At 41.3% G+C, this 26,595-nt stretch overlaps 1 protein-coding gene across 2 annotated transcripts in view; it reads right to left on the reverse strand.

Moving 5' to 3' along the window:
- Positions 1-26,595, reverse strand: part of ipo11 (importin 11) — a 129,724-nt gene that overhangs the window by 21,792 nt on the left and 81,337 nt on the right. For both annotated transcript variants that reach the window (XM_030358199.1, XM_030358198.1), the window contains exons 23-29: positions 26,218-26,297; positions 25,632-25,712; positions 21,331-21,426; positions 20,883-20,996; positions 20,248-20,369; positions 13,228-13,323; positions 10,990-11,074 (exon numbers count right to left, since the gene is read on the reverse strand). In XM_030358199.1, coding sequence (XP_030214059.1) covers positions 10,990-11,074; positions 13,228-13,323; positions 20,248-20,369; positions 20,883-20,996; positions 21,331-21,426; positions 25,632-25,712; positions 26,218-26,297 — 674 coding nt within the window. The remainder of the gene's footprint in view (positions 1-10,989; positions 11,075-13,227; positions 13,324-20,247; positions 20,370-20,882; positions 20,997-21,330; positions 21,427-25,631; positions 25,713-26,217; positions 26,298-26,595) is intronic.

Raw genomic sequence — 26,595 nt, forward strand, 5'->3', positions numbered from 1 at the left:
TAAATGCTGTGTTTCCTAGAACCCCTGGGGACAGCTATTGTTATTGGCCGTTGTTACCATCCATAATGTTCTCCATTGATCAATATACCAAATTTGACTGATGGGTGGGTTTTTCATCCTCATGGGAACATCGCAATCTAATATGTTCACATTGTGTTTCTCTCTGCGGAACAGCCTGGCCTCCATCCAGTTTAAAGCCTTTCCCCCAAAAAATATATAAATGCAATGAGCGCTGAAAAAAAACAATGGTGGTGCCATCGTTTTGCAAAAGTGTAACTATTTGTGGAGCATTAAGAACCGGTACAATTTGAAATAGACTGAATTTTACACAGCTTTATGAGGTCGCTATTTGAACACTGTTAGGCCACGTCAAATGTGTAAATCAATTTGTAATCAATTGCTAAACGAAAATGTGAATATCTGGAGGGTGAGAGGGAAAGAGAGAGACTAGTTTCTGCTTAGTGCAGATGGCAATGTGAACAATTTAGGGGTTTGCAATTGTGTTGTACAGTGTTTCCACAGCTAATGTTGGTCAGCTGTGATCCCTCCTCTTCATTCTGCTCTCCATGCCCCCAACCCCCAACAGGTATCTGCCAATCTTCCATACAGAATGGAAATTGCATCTAGATACAGATCTCTGCAGAGAACCTTTTTGACCCTTCAGAATTTTCATGAAGGCATTGATGTGGTTTTCTGGGAATCCAAGCAGGCCACCAATTCCGGGATATTGATTTGTTTAGGACCCATGAGAGTTTGAGGGCAGTCATCTTGGTTACAGGTACAAAGCTCATCTTCAATGCATCACATTCATAATTCTGAACCACATTCATACCTGAGGCCTGCTGCAAATACCCTTTCAGTCCAGTATGTTCTGGAGAATACAGAGAGTGGATGGAGAGGGAATAACTCATCTATAAGTAATTTGGTTTGAATAAATAAATAAATAAAATGAAATGACTGAGCAATGACCTGTACAATAGGAGGTCAAGAAGACCATGTCTCTTGGCATCAGATGATCTTGCATATCTTCAGGCCAAGAAGAATAAATCCATTTCATGAATTCTGATGGAGCCATTAGGGTGTCACATTTGAAGCTGTTAAATGCAACTTGGCAGCATTCAGTTTCACTGCAAGATATTCTTCCAGGAGTCCTAAAAAAAGAAATACAAGTAAACATTGACCACTGTTTGGAAATGTGAGATACCTGATGCATTCTGTCCCTGTCCTTCAGTTCCTACTAGAGATGCAGTCTATGATATCCACTTCAACCAGCCGGTAAAGCAGGGCACCGGCTTGGAAACTGTCACCACCAACATGAATGTTTCTGGAACAGACAGGCTTCAGGGCCCATTTGTTTTTAATTTGTTTGGGTGGCACTGCGAATTAAAACGACTGATGAGACTGTTGAAGCAAGTTGTTGGCAAAAAACAATAAAGACACTTTAATATTACTTATGAAGAAAGTTGGATATATTATCTGATATCTCTATCAATATTTACATTCAAGAAATGTGATCAGATACATTTTTCCCACAGAAGAGATTCTCATGTGTGATCCCTGTTATGATAATATTGGCCTGTGAATTGAATGCTTGCATTTTGACCGTCAGAAAAAAACTTTTCAATGAATAAAATGCATGTATACCTGTATATTTGTATGCTCTTTAAACCCATCAGAGGGTACATGTTAAGTAAGATCAAAAGGGAACTTTTTCCCTTGAGCTAACCGACAAATACACATTGATTGCAAATGTACAATCCCGGATGTGTGTTATTCTGAGGGCCGAACCTGAAAGTTCAACTGACCTTGCACCTACGGACACAGGCAGGCAGCATGCTCCTCAATATTAATGGGATGGTTAAAACCATTGGTTAAACCATTTCTAGCTGAAACTACAGTTATGTGGATGGCATCGTGTAAACAACATTTCTCAAACTTGTTTTGTAACCGCTGTGGAACCTGGATCTCAGTTTGTGCTCTGTCAATCAATCAAGGGGAGCACTTTAAACCATCAATCAACCTGCCTAGAGCAAAGAGCAAGCCATCAGTCACGGCGTCTCTACACTGATGCGTTTTGAATGTGGCCGGCTAGGTGACGAGATTGATGCATGCAACAAATAGTGGTGTGAGTCAGCAAGGTCTAACCCCACTTTGTTGAGCTAAGCCACCAAGGTCACAGTTGGCACTCTTGGAAGTGAAGACTTGGTGGCAGCCATGGCCGGTTGTAAGCGACAAAAACAGGTAGACAGCTTTTGTGTTTAATGTCAAAGAAAAGCAAGGGACCGAAAGAAAGCATTGACCTGATATTGATGATTGATTGATCCAAAAACATGGAAATAGTTTGAAACGATGTCCAGCCCTAACCATAGCAGGGTAGACTCCCATACAGGGGGTGAGTGCCTTAGAACTGTGGTTGAGAAATGTTAACGGTCGTATACCCATGCAGACATTCAAACTCCAGCGGGGGCCTAGACTCGGTAGCCCCGCCCATTCTGCCGGCGATTTTAGTTCACCCTGCACAAGGGTCTGGAGAAGAGCAATACATTTCTTTCTGCTTTCGATACGTTTTTGCAGGAGCCAATCACAAGCTGGCTTCTCCCCTTGGCACGCTATCAGCTGGTTTAACACAATGACGACAGGGAAGCGACGGCAAGCAGCCAATCACGTACAGTCAGTTGAGATCGGTCAGTTGATCACGCCTTTTGTGCTGAGGAAAATGACGGCAGCTTCCCCAGACCAACGTTCAATCTACGATTGAGTTTGGTCTTGCAATAGCCATACTAGCGGGGGCCACAAGCCCAGACCACTGCGGTGATGTCTGAAGTGAACAAGCTTAGAGTGGACAGCCGTCAACTCCCATAATTGACCAAACATGGTACAAGGAAAGCCCATAATTACCTTGATTTCAAAGTGAATGGATAGCTCATTCAGAATCATGCGTTTGTTAAATTCATTTCTAACTCAAAGGAAGAAAAAAATAAAAATGTAGATAACGACGATAGGATTTGGAAAACTGGGTTGCCAATGCAAGTTGCGTATTCATTTTGGTTGTTTAACTACAATGTACTGCAAACAGCCTTTTATCATCTTCTTTTAGATGCAATAGGCCCATCTCTCTCTGCCTATCGTTCAGTGTCGCCTTATCACACTAACTTCAGCACTGTGAATGCGAGGAGTCTAGGATGGATGAAAATACGCATATTGTAACCTCAAAGTTGTTGTTTTTTGTACATCGGCATTCTCACTGCTTATTAATCCAGCCTCATATCTAGCACCAGGGGTGGGACTCACAAACGTAGTTCGTCATTGTCAAACATCATTGTCAGTTAGTCGATTACTCATAAAATATCGTTAAGTAATAAATGTTATTTTGCTGAGGACAACCAGCTGCATACCTTATTTTTGGCAGTGAGGCACCGCTTAAGGTAAAAAACGAAAGGAAGAACAACAAGAAACGGTAGCAAAGGCTCATTAGTACTGTATATTAGCTGATAAGGGGAAACTATACAGCTCCCAATGCCTATGATCCCTGATGAGTTAAATACATCACAGGTATCCCACCAAAGCCAGAACGTGAAACAACTGAATACAGCATGGGCACTAAAGGTATTTGAGAAAATAAATTAAAAAAAAAGTTATTTGTGTACCCCAAGTGTCTGAGAACTTAATAAATCAAGGAGAGAAGTTTGAGCACAGAAATACCCCCCGCACTCCATTGGCCATAAAACCGTAAACAATTTGGGTGGAATACCCCAGGACAAGATTTCGTTCTTCACCTTGGCAACTCATTTCCATAGGCAAATAATTATTCATCAACTCAACAAAGCATGCAAAAGGAAAAGTCTGTTATATAAGTCATTTTGCCCCAGAATGTTATCAACTTAATTTCTTCCTCCGAAAAGGTTTTTTGTGATGACCTTAAGAAGTTACTGGTAGGTTAACCTTTCCCTTCAACCCATAAAAGACCCATTTCGTTTTGTCAGGTTTGAATTATCCCTAGGTTCCAGAACACTTTCATCCTACAATTTGTAATAGGTTTAAATAGCATTTCAGTTTTAAATAGTTTTACTTGGAAATGTGTCATATGATGGGAGTAAGACATGCTCCGCAAGCCATTCAACGTTGACTTTAACCACACATGATATGACATACTATTTTATGTGTCCAATTCATTAGCTAAATAGCCTATTACAAAAATCTCCCTTCCACTCACTATCTAAATTAAACCATTTAAAAAGAGATCTGAGTTCACGTTAAACTAAAGTAGACTGCACAGATTTGCAGTGATCCAAATATGAATAGGAAGTTTCATGAACTTTGTATGAACCCTAAATGCCACCACTGTGTGCTGGAGCTCAAGAAGAACAGGCTTGCTACGCCATCTACTCCTGACGCAGAGAGGAAGACACAAATGTAAGTACAACACACTAGATGTCAGGGAAGCTTGACTGCAAAAACAATCCATACATCCAATACATATCCCTGCAATAAACCAAGGATTCAATCCTGACATTTGTTTTATGGAAAAGTTAAGTCCAGCTTCTCTGCTCACAAAACATCCCCAAGTGGTCCTTGACTTAGTCAGTGGCCTTTCCGTCATAATGCACAGACTGTTATCTGTGTTACATTGAAGGCATTCGAGGCCAACTGGAAAACAACAGGAACTTGAGCATATCCTGTGAGTACTCCCGGCAGGCTTTGGAATAATGAACTTGTAGAGGCTTCGGGGGAGACTCAGGAGCCGAGGCGTTCGCCCTCAGCATGGGGTCTCTTTAATGACATGCTTGATGAAGCTTTCCTTGGCATCCAAGTTACTAATGGGATCTTCTGTAATACAGCATGGCTGATCCATTTGTTTGACCCGAGGCAATGGTCCATCTAACACACGGTAGGTGCATTTATGACAACCCCATCTTGAAAGGTACTTTGATCGCCTCCCCTCCCTCTGAAGAATGCTGTGATTCCATATGAACCACATTAAGCAGTGAAAGACAGAGTGGAATTGACTGATGCCTTGAACATGACCGTTCACCCTAAATCATGAAGACCATGAAGAAAGATATCAGATAGATATTTATTGTTTCAATTTGATTGCAATACACAAACAATAAACGTCTAGGAAGTGGCTCCTTCTCACTTGGGACAAAATTAACGGAGAACGCGCAGTAGACACCATATTTAACTACATATTGTGTCAACTGGCTTAACGTAATGTTGGCTCAATGGACCACAAAATTGATATATTTTGTTGAAAAGAAAGATGTAGGCGCTTTGAAAACAATGAAGTGTAAGTGGGCAGTTAGTCTGGGTTCCAAGCAGGGGAGACAAAACCAGATCTCAAGTGGGCTGCGCAGTTTCAGGGTCTACAACACAAAGAGTCTGAGTCATCGGCCCATGGTACAGTACATACCAAAATAATTATACATTAATGTCACCCTCCTTGTCGGACAATGCTCGATAGGAAAACAAAGAACTAAGCTGTGGATTACCTGAGCGCGACCGTCCTTCAGCGAGTGCTCCTCAACAACTCATGATTAAAGAGCGGCAAATCCCAGACAAGACAACTGTCAAACAATCGCTGGTGTTTGTGCGTGTGTGTGTTTGTGATCGCCACAGAACTAGCGAAAAGAAACCATCCAGCGGGCACCGTGAAGCTCTTGGGGATACCTGCGCACCAACGTGAACTCACCTGCCGTAAAGGCGGTCTGGATATCGAAACCCACGGAGAGTGACGGACAGGAATGACGGTTAGAGAAAAGGAGGCAGTGAAGCAACTGCACAGGTTCCCTCGAGGGGACAGGAGTCCGCCTTGGATCCTTCGCATGTGTTCTGTGTTTGCCTCAGAGTGAAGTTTGATTGTCACCCGTTTTGTTGTGTTTTAATCCTCTTTGCTTTGCCGAAATGTAAAAAAGAAAAAAAACCTTTGAAAGAAAAGAAAACTCCTCCATGTGTCACGAGTGTGCACGTGCAGGTTTAGAATGTTGTTCAAAATGAATATGTGTATGCACCCTTGTATCGTCTGTGTAAGAGAGAGATATATATATATATATATATATATATATATATATATATATATATATATATATATATATATATATATATATATATATATATATAGAGTATATGAAATGTAATCTGCACAATAAACTGTTGACCGCAATGGACCCAAGTATGAGCTCAATCTCAACTTAAATGAACTGGTCTCCATGATGGCCTTTTTTCAAATAGATAAATTTTCCCTTAAAGATGACATTGGTTATACATTTCTTTTGTGATTGGTCTGTGATTTCAGGTCAGAACGTGGCGCAGTTGATTCGCCTGAGGATCTAAAAAAGGAATACATAAACTGGATATGAGGTGAAGAAAAGAAGGGAGACACCGAGCAATTCTACACCATAGGGGACAGAGATCGCTGACCCTGTGGCGAAACCAAGCGTTACCACATAGGGGAATACATAAGACATTCATTACACACATGGGCGGACGCACACACACACGGAGACCATAATACAGTATTTCATTTTAATCTTTCAAGGGTGTGTGGGCTGGATTAATTAGGCTACATAATATCAAACCCTTTTCACTTTCTACCTCGACCCTGGCCCGGAGAGGAGTGAAACATAGAGGCTAGTGTAAGATAAGCTTATTTTTATTTTTTATTTTAAATCCAAAACATCCCCAAAGTGTATGAACTCATACAATATTCAGGCAACAAAAGCTTGTTCACACTCTATTATACTGAAGCACAAAGATGCTGTGATGGGCACAAGGTGAGGACTCAAAATGGATGCCAAAAGAACAGCACTAACTGCTCTCTTTGCATCTACGACTCTCGGGTCCAATATAAAACTTGACAAAGTGAATACATCTTCAAACACGTGTTGCAAAGTGATAGGATTCTGGATGGCGAACCCAGCCTGGTTGTAAATATCAGCCCCATCAATTCCCCCTCTACAAGAGACAGATTTATGGGCTTCTTAAAAAACATAAACCAAGTCCATCAATGTTTTCATACAATCGTCATCCTCCATCATCTGTTGCACTCCCCTTCATTTCATCTTCAACCCTGGCTGCGGACCCGCTCAACCTTCCGTGCCATGGGTTGGACCTGCCCTCATCCTTTTTCCATCCACACATTTGTCACCAACAATACCCTAACCTTACTGGTTGAGGGCAGAGAATTCTGCAAACTAATAAACAAAAACATGAGTCCTACTCACTAACATTGCCGGACAAAGTCTCTAGCAAGAGAAACTGGAATAATAAAAAGGTGGTGGTGGAAGTATGAGAATGGATGCGTGCCTGCGCACAAGCACACACTCAAACGCGCACGGCGCACGCACACACCAAACACATACAAAGTACACACAATCATGCAACAACAACAACGGCGAGGAGAATAACAGGAGGGAGACAGGGCGAGGTAATTTTCCATTTATCCCTCTGTTCGCCCCGTTCATCTTTTATTCAGGATGGTAGGCGCCGACCGAGGAACCGGCAAATCTCCTCTTCCGACAAGACAAAACAGCCCAATCACAGAGGCGTCACCCACGGCTACAGAGAGACAGCGCACAGTCACTGGCACGGTGAAAGACATCACGAGTGATGTGTTTAGAGCGGGGTAGGGGATGGGAGAAGATTGAGAGTGGATGAGAAGGAGGGGGCTGACAAAAAAAAGGAAAGGAAGAGAAGATGTTAAGGTAAGTTAGAGGGGAAAAGGCAACAGAGCGATGAGCGAATGCTTGCGATTTGCTGTACACGGTTGCCAGACAGCTATATCCATGCAACTTTATTTTATCGTCCGGGTCCGTAGTCTTGGCCAAGTGGATATCACACCCGTTTCCACAAGCCACGTTCACAAACTCACTCAGCGTATTAAGGCCTGGTTCATGTTCAGCCCTCTTATAACTAATAACCATGAGGAACACAGGACACCCTGCATTGCTTCCTCAAAGACTTGGCGTTGGGATGTACTCTTAATAAACTACCTAACCATTGTGCAGACAGATTATTAATGCAGCATTATAAATAGCTACATCTGAGCTATAGGTAGGATAATTGCAAACTGCTTTAATAATAAAAGCCATTGTGCAGGCTAATACGGGGGCATGGATGAATCCCGCCCAGCATGAAAATTGGCTGGAGACGCATTGTTTATCACAGCCAGACAGCCAAAACAGTGCCCATCTATTCAAAACCAATGCCTCGATGCTACTGTGCAGAGAGACTCATGGCAGTTCTGGGGGTGTTTAGGATGGAGCAAAGTTTAACATACTTAAGGAAGTGTTGCACTTAACAGGGTTCAGTTGGAGGACAACGATGATCCATGTCAGTGGAAAGGTTAAAGACGTATTGGCTTAATAAATCCCTCCCGTGTTCTATTTATTTTGCGCTTGCTCTATGCATTTGCATCTAACCTACAGCTCTTCTGGAAGATCTGTGTTTTACTGAGAGAGCTATGCATCAACAGTTCATCAGATCCTGAGCTACGGATTAAAAGTTAGCATTCGGAATCTGCCTAAAAAACAGATCACTTACTGGTCATTGTACATGTCGACTACTTATAATCTCCTTATGATAACGGCTGATGGCCATACTAAAGACGAGGAAAACGGCGCATGGCTATGTTTATGGTTTTGAGACATTAATGCCCTCTTTGTTTACATCCGTAGCCTCATCCGTCTTTTCTGCTCTACGGTATAACCACAGGTGATGAGAGCATAAGTGTGGAGAGTGTGTGGTTGATTAGACCGTGGTGCTGGGTGCGGGTGCACACCTGTTGTGCATTTGGTAATCAATGCGCACAGGTTATACCAGTCATCAGCGCAAACACGACACTGAAAGCCAAAGTCGAACAGCGTGTTTACACCCGTTCTCCTGCGAAGAATGCTTCTATACAAAATAGATTGGTGTGAAATGCCTTCAAACAGCCAGTAGCATTAGTAGTCCACAATTTCTTCTTGGTAAGCAAGCTAGAATACTTCTGATATAATAATATGCTAAAGGATGTAGTTCCAGGCAAAGTATTACAAAGAATAAAAGTCATGAATTTGAAGAGTAGTTTGTACAAACAGCTTTGCACATGGCAATTTGTAGCTTAAAACGTTGCATCTGCCTTTAATTATAATATAATACTTTTCTCAATACGTGTCTGCAGTATAAAGCAAATATGCATGACTATTCATCAAGAGACCACAGCAGAACAAGCAGTTCCCCGTCTCTTACACACACACAAACTTTGGTTTGTTTGCACACACCTATTACTAAATAAAGTGAGAAACTGATGCCAACAATGTAGCCAAAGAACACAAAAGTGAGTCAATAGAAAATGTCACAGATGCCTTTCCTTGGTCTTCTCAAAAAGGCACTTGGATACTTTGGCTATGGATGACACAGGGCAGAGATCCACTTCTACTCTCTCCCTTGGGAAAAAAGTCAGCTCAGTCCAGGGTCTGGGCTAAGGTGCTTTGGGGAGGATATCACCAAGCTTACACACAAACGTGTGTGTGTGTGTGTGTGTGTGTGTGTGTGTGTGTGTGTGTGTGTGTGTGTGTGTGTGTGTGTGTGTGTGTGTGTGTGTGTGTGTGTGTGTGTGTGCATACGTGTTTGTATGTGCGCGGAATAGTATTTTTAGAAAAGAAAGGCAAAAGTACACGATTCAACATTGAAGCAAATTTTCTATATCTAATTAGACCAACATAGACGACTGTGCCGAAGTAATCCAATGGAGAAGGTTTAATACGATTTTTCTGCTGCGTCAGCAGGATTCCAGTCAAAGCCAATTAACAGTTCAATTAGAGGCGCCTTCTGCACCCCCACTGTGACTACCACGTGGAAATACGACAACAGTATCAAATTAGTTCTTCATTGCTCCTTCAAATAAACGTGGCCTACAGCCACACAGAAAACAAATGTGTGCATGTGAACAAGTCAGAGAGCGAAAGGGTGTGCGTGTGTGTGTGTGTGTGTGTGTGTGTGTGTGTGTGTGTGTGTGTGTGTGTGTGTGTGTGTGTGTGTGTGTGTGTGTGTGTGTGTGTGTGTGTGTGTATAAAGAAGGGGGGGAATGGGTTGGTGTGATGAAAATTAAAAAAGATAGATGGGATGAATGAAAAGGAAGAGTGTCACAGATGCTAATTGGTCGCAAGACAGTTAAAAGAGCAGAGGCGAGAGATCGAAGATGTAACAAAGAGCGGTCATTAGAAGATATAAAGGTAATACAGAGGTAAATGTGGACGAATAGAGAGATGGAGAGTGGGCAAGAGATGGGAAAATAGATTGGTTTTATGTCAAAACTAGCATCCTTTGGATCCTACTTTTCAAGTGACCACTCTGTTACTGTAAATCAGTCCTGGAGTCACTAGGCTGTTAACAGTAGGCTTTAGCGTAATGTCACGATGAATGACCAAGTCTTAAAAAAACATCATTATAATAAAAGATCAGAAAATACAAAGTGGTTTTATAAAAAATATATACATACATTAGTGCTGTCAAAATTAACACGTTAATTTTGGAGATAAATAAAAAAATGGTTTAAAAAAAATTAACGCCGTTAACGCAGTTTTGCCACTTCCTGTGGCAGCTGATCCATAACCTCTGTCTGCGTGTGCAGCCAAACTAGAGTTTAGATTCTCTGCCCGAGAACGGTTCGGGACGATATTTCCCAACACTATCCTCGGGCCGGGTCGGGTCGGGCCGTGCCAAATAGTATTTTAATCTAAATATACTTTCTTTACGTAGATTCTTCATTAATTCCATGATTTTACTCAAATAAATATCTGTTACAAGCTTCAGCCTTAAATAGAAAAATTTGATTAATCAAGATTAATTTATTGATTAATTAATCTAGATTAATTACAGAAAATTGTGAGATTATTAGTTAATGTTTTTTAATCTATTGACAGCACTAATATACATACAAGAATCCTGTCAACATCTATGATCAGTTGTGTGAGGTAGTGTTTTTAACTGCGTGCGCTTGTTTTTACTCACCAGTTTCTTCCTCTTGTCCTGCTCAGTGGGTGGCTCCTCATCCTCACTTAGTTTGGGCTCCTCAAAATTGCTCATCAGCATGCAGCTGCAGACACAGAAATATTCCACTCAATATGAATAACCCCAGCAGGCACAGTTAGACACCGCTTCAGTCAAGGCGGGGCACACACATACACACACACAGGCGCATATACAAAGGCACACGCACACACTATTCAGATGGTCTTACAGAAATTCAAATTCAACTGTCTCCCTCTTTCATCATTAGTCACTGTCTCCCTTTCTCTCTCTCTCGCTCTCTCGCTCTCCCCCATACACACACATACAAACACATGCAAGCAAATGATAAATTGCAAAAATTCCGGACGCTATTCTTGGTAGATCGGTGAGACTTCCAGAGCAGCTGATCTGTATTCAGGGGAACCCAACGAGCTAAACCTTTGTGCCGTGACCTCGCTTCTGTCTTTAGTCCTTGGCGACACCCTGCCTCTACGTTACGTGACCTATAACCTGCAGGAGATCTGATGAGAATATAGAAATGGGCATATAAAATGGACGCACTATCTGTGCAATAACACACCCATATGCACAAACACGCTGGGGGCTGCATGGATCAGGTCTCGATGTTACTCATATACTCATATCCTGTGTGTGTGTGTGTGTGTGTGTGTGTGTGTGTGTGTGTGTGTGTGTGTGTGTGTGTGTGTGTGTGTGTGTGTGTGTGTGTTTTCCTACAGTAACATGTAGTTGCATGATTCACCCGTCAGCAATAACTTGAGGGCATCTACATCTAAACTAATGAGCTATATTTTGTTGACATTAGTAATAAATTAACATATCTATTTATTTCAAAGCATCTATGAAAAGATGTACATTGTCTATGAACTACTGCCATGGTCTTTTGCAATGGGTATGAAATGCTCCATGAAAACTGTATCAACAAGGATGAACAGGCAGCATACAAATGAACAGAAGTACCATGTCTACACGATAACAGAATATATTGGCCAAAAGGGATTTCTATAATGATATTAAAGTGCAATATCAAAAGGTTTGCCAACCGTCATGCCCAATTATTGCATGTGCTAATGGCTGCCGACAAACACTTAAATTATGACACTGCGCAGAGAAGATTCCAACACAATGGTGAAGTATGTTGAATCCATTGCGAAAAGCAGCTGGAAAATTATAACAATTTTGTGTGTCTGTGAGGATACCAAATGGGTCCAGTAAACACAAATCAATGCCCAAGACACGTCACGATTAACGCACATGGTGCAAGCAGTCATCTGTTCCCTTTTAATATTTTAATGTTAAAATAGGAAGGACGGAAGGAGGAAAAGGATAATGTTCCTCTTCAACTTATTGAGCGCTTGCCATGGACTAAGTTACGTCACATCTTCTGAAAAGATCTAAACCGCGGTTCAGGATAACTGGGGCATTGAGGTGCATTTCCATGTAAAAAAATGCATTGTACACACGCAGGCGGTTGATGAACATGGAAATCTATGGCATAAAGTAAAGGGTCCATAATACAAAGATTTCAGATGACACGCTCAAAGTGGAAGAAAAACTTTGTAGGGTTTGGGTTGAATGGGGAAAATACAGTCAGAAGACAGGTTAGGATAACGATGCATTCGTCATTTAAGACACATTGTGCTCTTAAGATTTTGTCAATGAAAGGCGATGGGGACACCAAGGACAGAGTGTGAGGAATCAGGGTAGGGCGCAGACAAGATGTGAACGTCTAGCAAGAGAGGACAGCGTTTTCCTTTTTTTTCTCTCAGGTTGAGCAAAAACGCTCTGGGCTATTTCACAGGTTATTACCTCTCCTTGATCGGAAAAGCCAGCCCAAAAGTGTCCGTCTCTTGTCCAATCTTCGCCTTTTTGCAAACCGTCCTTGGCAAACAGTTGCTTCTCCTTTGTGTATACCAATTCATTTTTCAACCTTGGGTTCGGTGGATTTCCCATTTATTTCCAATTCAAGGTGTGCCATTAATGACACAAATATTTCCCACTTTCCAAAAGTAACACTCAAACCGTCTTAAATCATAGCAAACATGCCTTGTCCAAAGATACCCAACATAGAACATTTTACTGCTTCTGTGTGAAATCTCGGGGTCGCTCTTTTTGTTTTTCCACTCATCATTTCTCAGGCGTTTTCCTATTAAACTCAGCAGGTACTATGTCTAGGCAGAGAAGACATGGTAGATAAAAGTGACAAAGCAGTGGACCTACTCTCTGGAGGTGCCCGTGTCAGAGTCCTCGGTCATCACGTCGTGCAGCGCCTCCACGCAGATGTTGACGATGCCACAGAACTTGTCCTGGATCACACTGAAACAAAAGACAGAAAAAAGGTAGTTTGTAATAAAACCAAACTGTACTGGTCTGCCTCTTTTACATGACATTGTACTAATAGTAGAGAGAAATTTTCACTTTCATGCAGTGTTTGTTGTATTCACAATGTGGGTGCCAATTTGTGCATCAATTCAAATATTGGCACACACCTCCATATTTTGAATATTTTAGCAATTCCTGCGTTCACCTTTGCAATGGATATTCACATTATGTTCCCTTCAGCTCCCAGAGCAACAACATTATTTCGTCAAAAATAGAGGTATATACCATTGGGGAACAAACAAACCATCAGATTATCCTAAGCGTCATCTTTGTATTACCAATATATATGTATTACAAAAATAGTAATCTAGTTTTGTATCATTACTACAAACATATATTCATGCTGGATAAAAACTTTTTTCATGACCATCCTATCTTGCGAGTTCACATTCTGTTTCTGTCTGCAGATCAGTCTGGCCTGTCATTTAATGCCTTTTCCAAAAATGTAACAATTCTAGGACCAATCGTCGCTCATTTCAGTTCATGACGAACAAGGTCTGCTGGATTAAAAAAAACAATGGTGGGCCTAAGGATAGTGTAACAATCAAAACCGTGTCTAAATGTACCCGAAATAGACATAACTATGCTAAAAGATGAACAGAAAACTGCTAGGCCAGCTTATCCCAGATAACAATACGTTTTTGCTTTACTTCCAACCAGATTCAACGAGAGCCGAGAGAGCATACGTCACTCTGATTGGCTGGAGTTTCTTTAAACAAAGTCAGGCTGTGGCCAAATTTGGGCAATTGCTGCCCAGCTAAAGCAAGACTGATGTCCATTGCGAAACGCAACATGAAGATCAGGATGATCTCACAAGCAAGGATACAACAGCCACCTTGAAAAAAGTAGTGGTGGACGATTCCAGGTTAATACAGGATAGCACATTCAATACAGTAGATACGCAAGATATTAGTTTGATCACGATGTGCTGCCTCTAAAAACAGAGTAAGCTGATGTCACTGCGAGTCATGGCAATTCCAAAACTATCTGCTTGTTCAAATATTTTGGGTAAAGACTTATTTTCAGCCTTAAAAGTTTACCTCTAAACAAAAACAAACATATGCCCTTAAAACGCTAATAGGTGCCTGTAGGCAAATTACAAGCAGATGATGCATTATTTTAGTCAGCATTTGAAGGAAGTGAGTCCGACAATAATAATGAAAGAGAAAGCAGAGCGATATCATCACAAAAATGAGGAAAAGGAAATATGTGTGGGAGTGGGCATTGATGCTTCAAAGGTTCTGTCAGCCTCAAGAGTATCAGGCTGAGGACGTCCACCTCGGGCTACGCTGATCACACCTGGACAACGGAAGAGAAGTAGAAATCAAAATAAACTAAATCCAAGCACGCAAAGAGAGTAAGAGACTCATACGAACATAGAGCAAACCCTTTTTATCCACATATATTTTAGGTTAAAAAGTATTAATTATCCATTTAATAATCATCTGCTTTGTTTTTGGTCACAATGCTATATTACAACATCTGTTGGCGCAACTGTTGTCCCTTAAAAACCTGATAAACTCGGCCTGCTGGCTTGATCACCAGTTATGTCCCATTACCCCTTGATAATGGAACGGCAACATTGAATAGCGAACGCACATGAGACTATAACTTCTAGAGAGGATTGGATTCGCGAAGCTATTATGTAGGGCATTAATTGGAAACTGTTGAACCACACATGATTGTTTACCAACACCAGTGCCCTAGTTTAAGGTTAAATAACTCACAAAGATGATCCAATCGCATGCGGTCACACCATGCGAGAAAGCGCTAGCATCCTCAAGGCACAAGCAATTGTTAAATACTGGTTACCCCATAATTGTACATTTCAATTACATTTGGATCATGTTCAATGACTTTTCTAATGGTTGCTTAGCGTTCCATGTTTGTGCTCATAATGCCACGCAACCACGCAAACAGGATCTTCATAAAATGGACCACAGAAATGCAATTATAATTGTTTCATAATCAGGATAAATTACAATGACTCCCTACTATGACTCAAAGCAATGCCAAGGGGTGCAGGTTGATCTAACGGGGATTGGGGTGAAGTTTAGTTAAACTCTGGAGGCAATAGTTAACTGTAAAAAACTGTAAAGGTTTCAAATCAACACAGTGTAGTCTAGCCACTGCAGAAACACGTTTCGAAATTACAAGTACAACACAAATAGTGTTTTCTTCGGTGGAATAACGAGACAGGAAGCAAAGCATTACACCGCCCACCATGGGCACTGTGCCATCTCTCCACAGGAGCTCTGCTGTGACATAGTCTGACTGCTGGATCTGAGATTAGGTTACAGGCAATGGGAAATTGGTGGAACGAGCTCCCTGCCGATGTCACGACTGCACAGTCGCTCACTAGCTTCCGCAACAGACTCAAGACTCACTTGTTCAGAGTTCACCTCAACTCTGCATAGCCTCCTCCCTTAACCCCTACCGCCTCCCCACTTACCCTCCTGAAAACACTCGTCTTCCGCACATATTGCATGTTTGTACGACCTGGCACTTAAAAATAGTATTTAGCATTGTGCAGCGTCTTATCCTAGCTATCTTTGTTGTATACAGGAAATTGGTTAACCAATTGTACGTGCTTGGCACTTGTTTCTCTGAACATCCTAACTGTACCAACAGCAATATATTGTGGTTTCTCTTTCTTCTGATAGATATACTTGTTATAAATCGCTTTGGATTAAAGTTTCTGCTAAACACCTTGAAAGTAAAATTGCACATGGCTGCCCCCACCTGGACTTAGGCTGTGACCGAGTCTCCCTTTGTCCTGACATCTTGGTTGAACATTTTAAATTGTTTTGGAAAGTAATGCAAGAAAGACTAAATCCACACTTCAGAAAAGTTTTGTGAGACTGAAGGTAGGATAATCCAGAGTAAATATAGGCTGGTGTGACTTTGAGAGTATTAGGTAGTGCTCAAGTGATAATGTTATCCATTTGGAGAAACTAGCTCTAGTGTTATTATCTTATTATACATATATAAAAAAAAAAAAAAGTACAGCTTCAGGATGTCGTACAACAAGAAAAGCAAAAATAAAAGCTAGAATCTAATGTTCACAGTTGAAGGAAATGATCTTTAAGATTCATTTATATTTATTACTTCAATTTAGTAGCAGTGATAGGATTTGTTAGTATCCTAAACACCAGCTGACAGGATTATAAATTCTCATAAATGTACAGAAATTGATTTAACAGCCAGTGCACTGCAAATTGCATGTGTAACTGACAGCTTAAATGATCGTTCATCTTAAATTTTGTACGCATAGTAATGAAAAAATCAGATCCACCTGTAATCTATTCGTCTAACAAAGGAGATGGATCACGTTATTAATGTTGGATTTTAGCGGATCTATACTCGACTTTATGAAACTGATTAAACAAAAAGGAATTTCCATGGGTGGAAACAACTCATCCGTGCAATAACCATTATAGAGCATTATAGAACAGTGTGGTTCCGGAAGTAAAAAATCCCATATATTTTCACCATAGAGGTTTTGATTAAAAGCCATCATTTCGTAACCATCCAAAGTATACTTTCACACACTACACTGTTATATTGTGAAACAATGGTATATGCTCCTTTAGAATCCACAAGTTAAAGACGTAAACTTCTAGTTTTTAGAAAAAAAAAAGGTTTTAATGTCATTTGAAACAACCTACTACTACAACCTCTACTACTACTTCTACACTACCAACACTCCTAGAAAAAAACCAAAGTGTAACACATCGTCATTGATTGGTGGAGTTTGCAGTTACCATGGGAACTGGTAGCTTTACCCTCACCGGCAAAAGTCAAGTCGTCAACGACTGCTACCACTGAACTCGATCGCTTACCATAGCAACCATGATTTCCCTTGGATTAATCGAAACTTAGAGTTAATGTAAGAACTGTAGCGGAAATTAGCTGTACATGTTGAAAAATATGTTAACATAGAATATATATGTTAAAGATAAAAGAAAAATATATTACAGCACTAGCAGTGTTTTTTAGTAATTTCAGGCAGTATAAAAGCTACAAGAAATACACGTAACTGGAATACAAGACTGTATTCGCAGGTATTAAAACTTTTGAACAGCAACAGAAATAACTAATACACTATTAAATCAATTTGGGACGGTTTCCAAGCCTCAAGGCTACATTTGCAAATTCAAATAGCTATAACTGTTTTATATTTGTGATAAAATAATGACCATGGCACTAATGAGAAAAATGAACTTCCCAATAACACATTGTGGCAGGTTCATGAAATATCGAAATGATCATACAATATTTTTGCTTAACTTCACAACATCGTTAGGTGACATTTGTTGTCCCTATTGCCCCCTAGATACACTATGCTGTATCCTATGTGCAATACCAAACAGAGATTTTCTGCAAGTACATCATTTTTAATTTCCTGAAAATGTACTCATTATTAGACATGCATCGGGAGAAAATCTATGTCCTGGGCGATGAATCAAGTTAATTGAGTTCATTCTAGCTTAGCAAGAAAAGGATTGATTTGAAAAAAATATACAAAACTGATGATAATTTATTTCAACACATATGTCATACTTTCATTATTAAATATTTTATAATGCTGATCCATTGCAAGGTTAATTAAGGTCTCAGAAGTTTCCCTGAATAGTATATTTTTTTCCTGTAACTAAATATGGACACAGTATACCGTTTCCAAGCCTTGGAACATCTTCCATCTTCTTCCAGTATGTGTGTTGTGATTGGCTATGGCAGAAAAAGTGTAGACAGCTTCATCAAGCAGGTTGGTGCTGTGCAGCTTAAGAAAAAAGGACTACGATTCACACTCGTCTACGCCTTTGATAATAAAACGTGAAAGCAAAAAACTTTCTACCCAGTATCGTGATAAAAGTATGAATCTTCATGGCACATCGAAGCAGTTTTTCACCTCATCTAAACCCATTAGGTAGTTACCGGTACTTGATACATATTATGATATATATATTATATATTAAATATCCCCCAGGCAAAAGTGTGAGTGAGGCAGTGCTGGTTCATTCTTTCCTGACTCGTTCTTTCCTGACACACAGAGCTCTGAAACAAGGCGTTGGACTCGCAAGGGAGGGATTCTCTACCTGCAGGGTCGTCTCATTTCCTCTGTTCACTAGCTCCATAATAGAGCGTCTGACAAGACAGGAAATTTGGTCATTTCTCCCCTCAATTATTTTAAATCAAAGTCTGGCTGCGATATATAGCCGTGAAAAAACAAAGCACTCCAAAGTACAGGTTGAATTTAATGTCTTTCACACTGCCTCCTTGAGTTTATTGAAGAAGATTTGCATTAACAGGCATAATCAACCAGATGATGCCCGACTGCCTGTGTGAGGTAAAAAGTGAATTGAGATCAAGTCATTGAGATACAGAAGCAACTTTATCTTAAAGAAAAAGTACAGCAGTATGGTCTACAACATCCTGAAAATAGATGTGAAAGGAAACATGAAAATAAACACTTTTCTATAGTCCTGAGGATCCCTGCACCGGCCTCACTGAGTTTGTGTGTGCTTGTGTCTGCGTGTGTGTTTTTCCATTCACAGCTTCGTGTGTCTCTCTCTGCCCCTGAGTGGAGCCATATTGATCTTTATTGATTCTGACGAGTATCCTTTCTACTCAATCAATCAACTGCACCGACAGGGTTGTGTTCATTGCCTTGTATAGTGCACTCACATTTCAAGCCATGCTGTGAATCTACTTTCAGGAAAGTACTCAATACAGACACGTTTTCAATAGATGCACAATACAGAATCAAGTGAATAATATGCACAGAAATGGCCCCCAAAACAAATTATGTTGCGACTGCATTACGATTCCAATGCACTGAATAGATGCGACACAAAATCACAAACGGAGGACCATGAATGCAATGTACACACGAAACAAGATGAAATGAGAAAGAGGGATAGAGTGGGATAGAAAGAGACTGCGCCGCATGAATTATGTGAAGTGATCCACAGGTGTGGGCAAGTAAACTCATGCAGGTGAATTTGAAGAAAAGCCCTAAATACCGAGCCATAAAATGACAAACATGCAATCATCCTACACCTCCGCTAACCACCGTGGCCATGCAAGCACTTCTAACAAGTGATGCCACACATTACCCCCCTCCCCCTTCCCCCTTTCACACCCACAACAGCGCCGGGTGTCAGTGATGTAAGGCATCAACCCTCTTGGCAAAAGGAGTTGGCCATATTACCGAGGGACTGCTCGGCGCCCAACAAGCCAGACCTGCAGCCCCCCCTGGTTGATAGATTACCCATTATACCTCCTGATCCGCCTCTGGCCGAAAGAAAAAAAGGCAGAGAAGTGATGGCTCTTACCCTTATGGTCAATACATTTTCGTTCTCAGGACCAGAAGAGTAAAGCGAAGTCCTGTTCGTTCTCAGAAGAGTAAAGCAAAGTCCTGTGGGATCACTATAAATTGATGTGTTCTGTATGTGGGCTGATACATGCATCTGGTGCGTCTGTGCTGGAGAGCCAGCTGGTGTGAGCTATAAACTAAGTGGGTCAGTGAGGGCCATTAACGGCATCTTTGAGAAGTCTTAGTGAAACACGGCTTTCCTCACAGTGATGTAAACGTTGATCGCTGATTTTATCATTAATAAAAGAGTCTGCAGGAGGCCATCATGCATCGATGTATCTCGCCGTTGTTGCGTTATCCCAGTATATACACTTGTTAATGTCTAGTCTTTCACCAATGGACACACATCATCGCCCTTCTTTTTTTCAGCCGTCAAAGTCTGCTAGACGCAGCACAATTCCCAGGCACAAAGCCCACAGGGAGACTCGGAACAGAGTGGCAGACAGACGTTACGCCGGTGATTGACACGATATTCTCACCTGTTGTCCGATGGGAGAAGAGAGAGCAGGGCCAGGGACGAAAGCTTCCTCCTTTCAGGCTGGGTGATGTTATCCATGCGGTCTACCCACATCTCTATCACATTGCCCAGCAACTGGTCAATCTGGCCATGAGGCAGGCAGGGGAAGAGTGAGGAAAGAGCGGCAAGGTGCGTTGAAGGACATGGTAGAAAAAGGACAGAATTGGACAGAAAGATGGTGTGTGAGTCATGAGGAGAACAGAACAAAAGCAAACGGATGACTGAAGGAGGCCTTAGCTGGACATTTCAGATTGGGGTCAAGGCGCTGTGACAAGGGCCAGTCTAATGGACTCCCATGCTTGTCAAGTTGTGTTTGGGCACTCGCACTGCCTTGACCTCTGCTGTCACTGAAAGAGCAGCCTAGCCTTTGGGGAACATGTGTTAATGAATTGTGTTAATGAATCATTTCCCATTTTCAAAACCCAAAAATAAATTTAAACAGGGTTAAAAACTCCTTCAAATGTGCAATTCCTTTTCTTTTTGCATTTCTCCAATCCATCGTACAACACCACAACGTTTGAGTGTTACTGTGGCTTTAAAACAATAGATTCAAAGTCTGCCGATGCAGATCGTTCTGTTGGATCTGGAGAGCCTCACCCCCTGGTTGCACTCAGAGGCCATCTGTGTGAGCAGAGAGGAGAAGAAACTGGAGTTCTGCAGCAGGACACGGCCTGTGATGCCCAGATAAGTCGACATCACCACGGGGTACCTCTGTTGGACACGGACACACACACACACACACAGCATTAGAAGAAGACACGGGCAAACACAATCTCTAACTTAAAAAGCACGGCTCATGTAACGGTTATCCCCGTTCAAAAAAACATCACGCCATAAGCTTAGTTCTTGATGAACTGGCAGAGAAACGCAGAACCTTCCAACAGCGGGAGAGGTGCTCGCTGTTGGACATCACTAAATATTCATGAACATGAATATTGACATGCCTCTGAACTATCATTTCCTCTGGGGAATCTGTTTGTTTATGTGGCTTACGGGGTATCGACCGACAGACTGGGGAGCCAGGAGGCTTAAAAACTAGACCCACCTCTCCGTCTACGACGCCTCGGAGGACAGCTGGCAGCAGGGGCTGGAACATGTGGGCCCCCAGTATGGGGCTTACCTTCAGCGCTATTTCCACCACCTGCAAGAAGACAACCGGGATGATGGATGAGATGAGCATCCGAGGGAGGAAGGAAGGTGGTGGGGGGTTGGGGGGGTGGGGGGCAGATGGAAGGATTGCATAACAGGGGGAAAGAAAGTAACACATCCAAGGCGTCTCAACACAGCTGATAATACAGGGGGCGGAGAAGAGCAGGTCAGAAACGGTTACATGCCCGACAGTGACCAGGCTTTTTTTAGTTTTGATGCTTTTATTAAAAAAGGTCATTCCTTGACGGAAGCCAATTTATACTGCGAGATATGACATGGGCGGCCATGCTGGTCATTGTTAGCCTGTATTACTGCTAAACGGTATTAGTGATAAGAGGGCAAGCCAGCCTCATACACTGCAGGGTTTATTTCCCTCAAATTATAGCATTGTGTCGATTGTCATGAAAATATAATTGTATTTTCCAAATATAATGCAAACATAATAAGTAGGTGTCGACAGTACGGAGAGCTCATATTCATGTTGCATAACACCAGTTGGTTCCCAAATACAAAAGAATGTAAATTATTTTTGCATTCCATTGCAGCATGGCATAGAAAAAAACTCTACGTTTCATTCTCCTTCCTTTGACATGAAGTATTTCACACATCATGGCTTCAAAGGGCATCTTTAATGTCATGGTCAGTGACTTAAATGACACAGCTGTTGGAATGAATTAAATATGTGAGAGTGGGAAAAATGTGCAAAACAGACAAAAAAAGCCAAGGTTGCAGAGAAGTGACATTATCATTTTTGTTCAGAACTCTTCAAGGGGCACATACTGATTACTTTCATCCTTTTGTCCTTAGGGGGCCCATGTGTGGTGAGCTGCCATGCTTCTTGATGGATGTTAACCCAGGGATGCTAGGCTAGCGCTCGTCGTCTTGCGACAAAGGATTAAGAGGAGCCAGATGTGTGGCAATGCTGATCTTAAGCTTTCCCAACTTAGTGCGCTGGTGCTTCACAAGCCCCAAAACGCACACAAAACAGCAAACACAACATGACTTCACGCGGCTTTCAATTAGTGGACGCTTTTGTCCTTAAACAGAGTGAATGATAAACTCCTGGATTATTAAATGATAGTCATCATAATAATTGGTGGGAACCAAGTACAAAACAACAGAGATATTAAAAAACCTCAAAGAACCAGGCAAAAAACAAAAAAAATCAAAAATATATACCAACGACAATCCATTCACTTCCTGGTCGACAATTCTGCCTCATTATATTCTTGCTTTGTGGAGAGAAACAGGCCATATAATGGAGAGTTACAACTGCGCAAATTGCAATTATATACGCAGACACAATTAGTAACCCAGATCCTCTTGATAATTTTGACATTTATCAACTTTAAGACTGTTTTGGACTCCTAAATATAAAGTACAAACAGCCTTACACACCCGTCACTTTCAAGTCCTCATCCTTCATGCTCATATAACTCAGAACAGGATAATTACATTCTGTTCTGTGCCAACACAGCAAAACTATGTCAATAAATAACTGCAGCACTTTCCAGCGCAGCAGAGACCCGCGGCTAAATTGGTCATGTACCTCCGGCCTCCTGCGCGACACCGCTAAGCTAAATCAAACAGGAGGAAGGCAGCGTTTTATGCGGTGCCTTTCCTGTCACCCCAGCATCCAGTGAGGCATTGTCAGGCACACCAGCCTTGGCATTTTACATCACGAGAAATTAAGGCCCGCCAGTGGGGTGGAAATAACGGTCTCCGTCTCTCCCCGTGGCACTTTGCCCAGAACAGTAGCCCCTACTGCAAATGAAAGGGCCCTATGCTGTATTATTAAAATGATGAGGTTCAGCCAAAGATTATTTATTACTTTGGGGAGGGGCGGGGGAGTGATAAGTGAGGAAGAAAAGTAAAAAGGAGAAGAGGGTGACCTCCAACACATTCTGATGCTGACAAGCCTAACCGAGTGAAACTCTAGATGATACAGCAACACCTTGATCGGGGGGCGCAACAGAAATACCAATGACACATGTGATGATGTGAAGAGTTTGTTTGAACCGCTAAAAGGATCTGGCCAGCTCTGAAAGAAAAAGAGCCAAACAGGGAAAGAAATTTGAGGTAGTGTTGATAAGTTAAGAAGGCATCATCAAATACTAACAGGCTGAATGTTGGCACGGTTTGAAAATCTTTAATTATGCAAGGCCTAAAAGGTATTTGCTGATCTCCCCTTGGAAACAGTTTGATTAGATGTACATTGTTACACACTATGGTGAAACGGTTCATGTAAATCCACTGCTAGGTAACGGGGTCCTTGGTGCATTGACTGAACAATGCTAGTAAAATAGTAAAAATCTGATCTATAAGGATTTAATGGACAAAAAAAATCCCCAAATAGCAAGTACGTCCCAAGTGAACTCGTTAGAAACAATGTGCGGGAATAGGCGAAAAATGAATCTAACCGAATGGCAACAACTTCTCTCCCCCGAGCATTCAGGCAACAACATGCGGCTGATTCCGGTAGGGTCAAAGACATCACGGTTCAAAAACATGTTTCAAGTGTTTGAATGGCGAGACACTTTTACTTCCTGAATACATTTAGCTGGAAAGCCTTCTCTTGTGCTTGCAAGAACTAAAGAGTTACCTTGTTTTAACGGCTTATTACAGCGGATGTGGCCGATCAAAAGACCAATCACACTTCTATTTTATGAGGATTGGACTAATGTTTGAAAAAGTTGGCCTATTTTATATGAAAAATCGAAATGAAAAATGTTCACATTTTGTCAATGCATTGAAACCGTGACGAACCTTACCGAACCACGACCCTGATGTTTGGTTAAGAACTGAGTCTTTTAGAACTGTTTCCCCCCTATTACACAGATCACGCTTTGAGTGGCACTCCCCAAAACCTCAATTACATGCTGCACCACAGGGGTTGGTGGTTAATTACTGATAACCTGTGCATGTAATAGTAGCTAATTTAACTGCCAAAAATCCACTAAATAGCATTTAGCGCATATTACTTCTGAGGCAGTGACCGTCTGAACTTCAGATGTTCTTTGATCATGCCAAAAGGCCTACCACAGCAAATCCATACCAAAAAAAGCCTTTGACGATTCGTATTAAATATTTTATGCAGCTTGGTTTCCTGGCATGGAATTTCATCGACATGCACTTCTCAATGCAATTCTCTGGTCAAAACAGAATAAATTTGCTCCAATCATGATAAATGGGACTTTATGTATTCATACATGTATTTATTTTTCTATTAAGTTAGGGGAAAAAGATGATAGAAAGGGAATTCCTAAAAAAAAGATTAGTACAACAACAAAGCCTTCACGGAGTCAAGTGACCCCTATAACTCCTAGCAGGCTTGGAAGATAGGTTGAATGACGGATGAGCGTTGGATGCTAGAAAAAAAAGTGCTAAATAATTAATTCGTTATACACATACAGCGTTTGTGAAAGTCAAAATGATTACTGCCCTATTATTAAAATATAATTTACTTGGCAAAAGCCTTCAGAAAAGCTTGTCAGCTTATTGCCATTCATTTTCATATTGCTTTCTTAAGAAATCCTTATATAGTATTGAGAAATACTGAATGGCCGTATCCAATTAAATAATGTTGTTGTGAATATGATCAATTGGTTGCCAAAGAAGAAGCTGAATTATTCCTGAGCAAATAATAAGTGATTGCATAGAAGGTCGTCTGAAGTAGCAATGAAGGAAATGACAAAACGTATATTCTGATTTAATGAAAAAGTTCTCTTGATTGCAAAAGCCAAGAGGTGGCATTTTCAACATTTATATTTATTTGTACCATATTTGGCTGATGTGAAATCAATGTGGTTGAGAAATTACACACACACACACACACATAAATTATTTACTTCAAGAAGTTCTAAAACCAAAGTCAAGAAGGGGGACAGTATGGCACAAAGTCTCCATAGCTCTCCATTATTACGTTGTCCCACCCACAGTACCAACTCGGTCCCCCCTCATGAATCCCATAATTCAGGTCACCATCAAATATACATGCAGGCCATTGTGGAGGCCGAACATGCTCTGTCAATAGGAGCAAAATGGCAGTGGAAAACCCGGGGGAAACCGGTTTCTCTGTTTGGGGGGCGACAACTGGGGGATAACGCAGGATCTGCCAAAACGGCGAAAAAAAAACCAGAGTGAGTGAGAAATAGAATGCGAGATAGAGAGAGAAAGAGAACGAGAGATAGAACATACCTTGAGCACTTGAACTTGTCCTTCATTAGTGATGTCTTTGAGAAGATGACAGAAGGATCGACACAGGGCCTCTGCATAGTTCTGTAAATACACACGGCAGCACAGCAGGAAGAGGCAGAGTTATTCAGAGTGCTGGTCGATCTTGGCCGGGGGGGGGCATGCGTACATTACAAAGCAGAACGCAGGAGCTTGCTCCCTGGCAAACGTCATTGGCCGGCTGAGTCACTCAATCGATCACATTGTATTGACCGCATTAACATTATGAAAAAAACAAAATGCGAAAACAAGAAATTAAATAACAAAAATGATAACCTGAGGGGTAAATTTTAGGAATAGTTTTAAACACAATTACACAGACTTATTTAAAATAAAGATAAACAAACATTTGTTGAACACTTATAAAAGTGTGATGCCCAGTTAATCCGGCAGACTGTTTCAGAGGATCTCAATAACAATGTTACGACTTCCCATTAATAGGTTTTATTACACTGTCTCAAACACACACAACCATATCATCATTGTATAGCTAGTTTAAACTAGTATGAATTTTTGTGTTTGTATATCTGTTGGTCTGCCAGGGCCTCACCTGAAGGAAATCGGTCGCAGACAGGTAGATGTAGGCATTGATGATTTGGAAGCAGGTCCGCATGTTCTCTGAGGTCAGCTCTAAAACAGAATAGATGTTGCACATTATCAGAGGGAGCTAAAAACATCTGGTGGGAGGAGAGAGGGGAAAGGGAAATGCAGCATGGCGGGAAACAAATGTGGACATGGTTTCTGGCTGGCACACGCTAAACTTTGCAAAACGTTTTATTTTGGGCACTCTGGTTCATATAAAAATATATAAAATAAAAGAATAGCACCCAAATAACCCCAAAACAAGATCTACATGTATGTATCTTACTAATATAATAGCAGGCCTGTCGCACCAGTTACTCAAGTTGTTCAGTGTGCATGTGCCAAG

Source organism: Gadus morhua, chromosome 6 (assembly GCF_902167405.1).
Source record: "Gadus morhua chromosome 6, gadMor3.0, whole genome shotgun sequence".
Classification (NCBI taxonomy): domain Eukaryota; kingdom Metazoa; phylum Chordata; class Actinopteri; order Gadiformes; family Gadidae; genus Gadus; species Gadus morhua.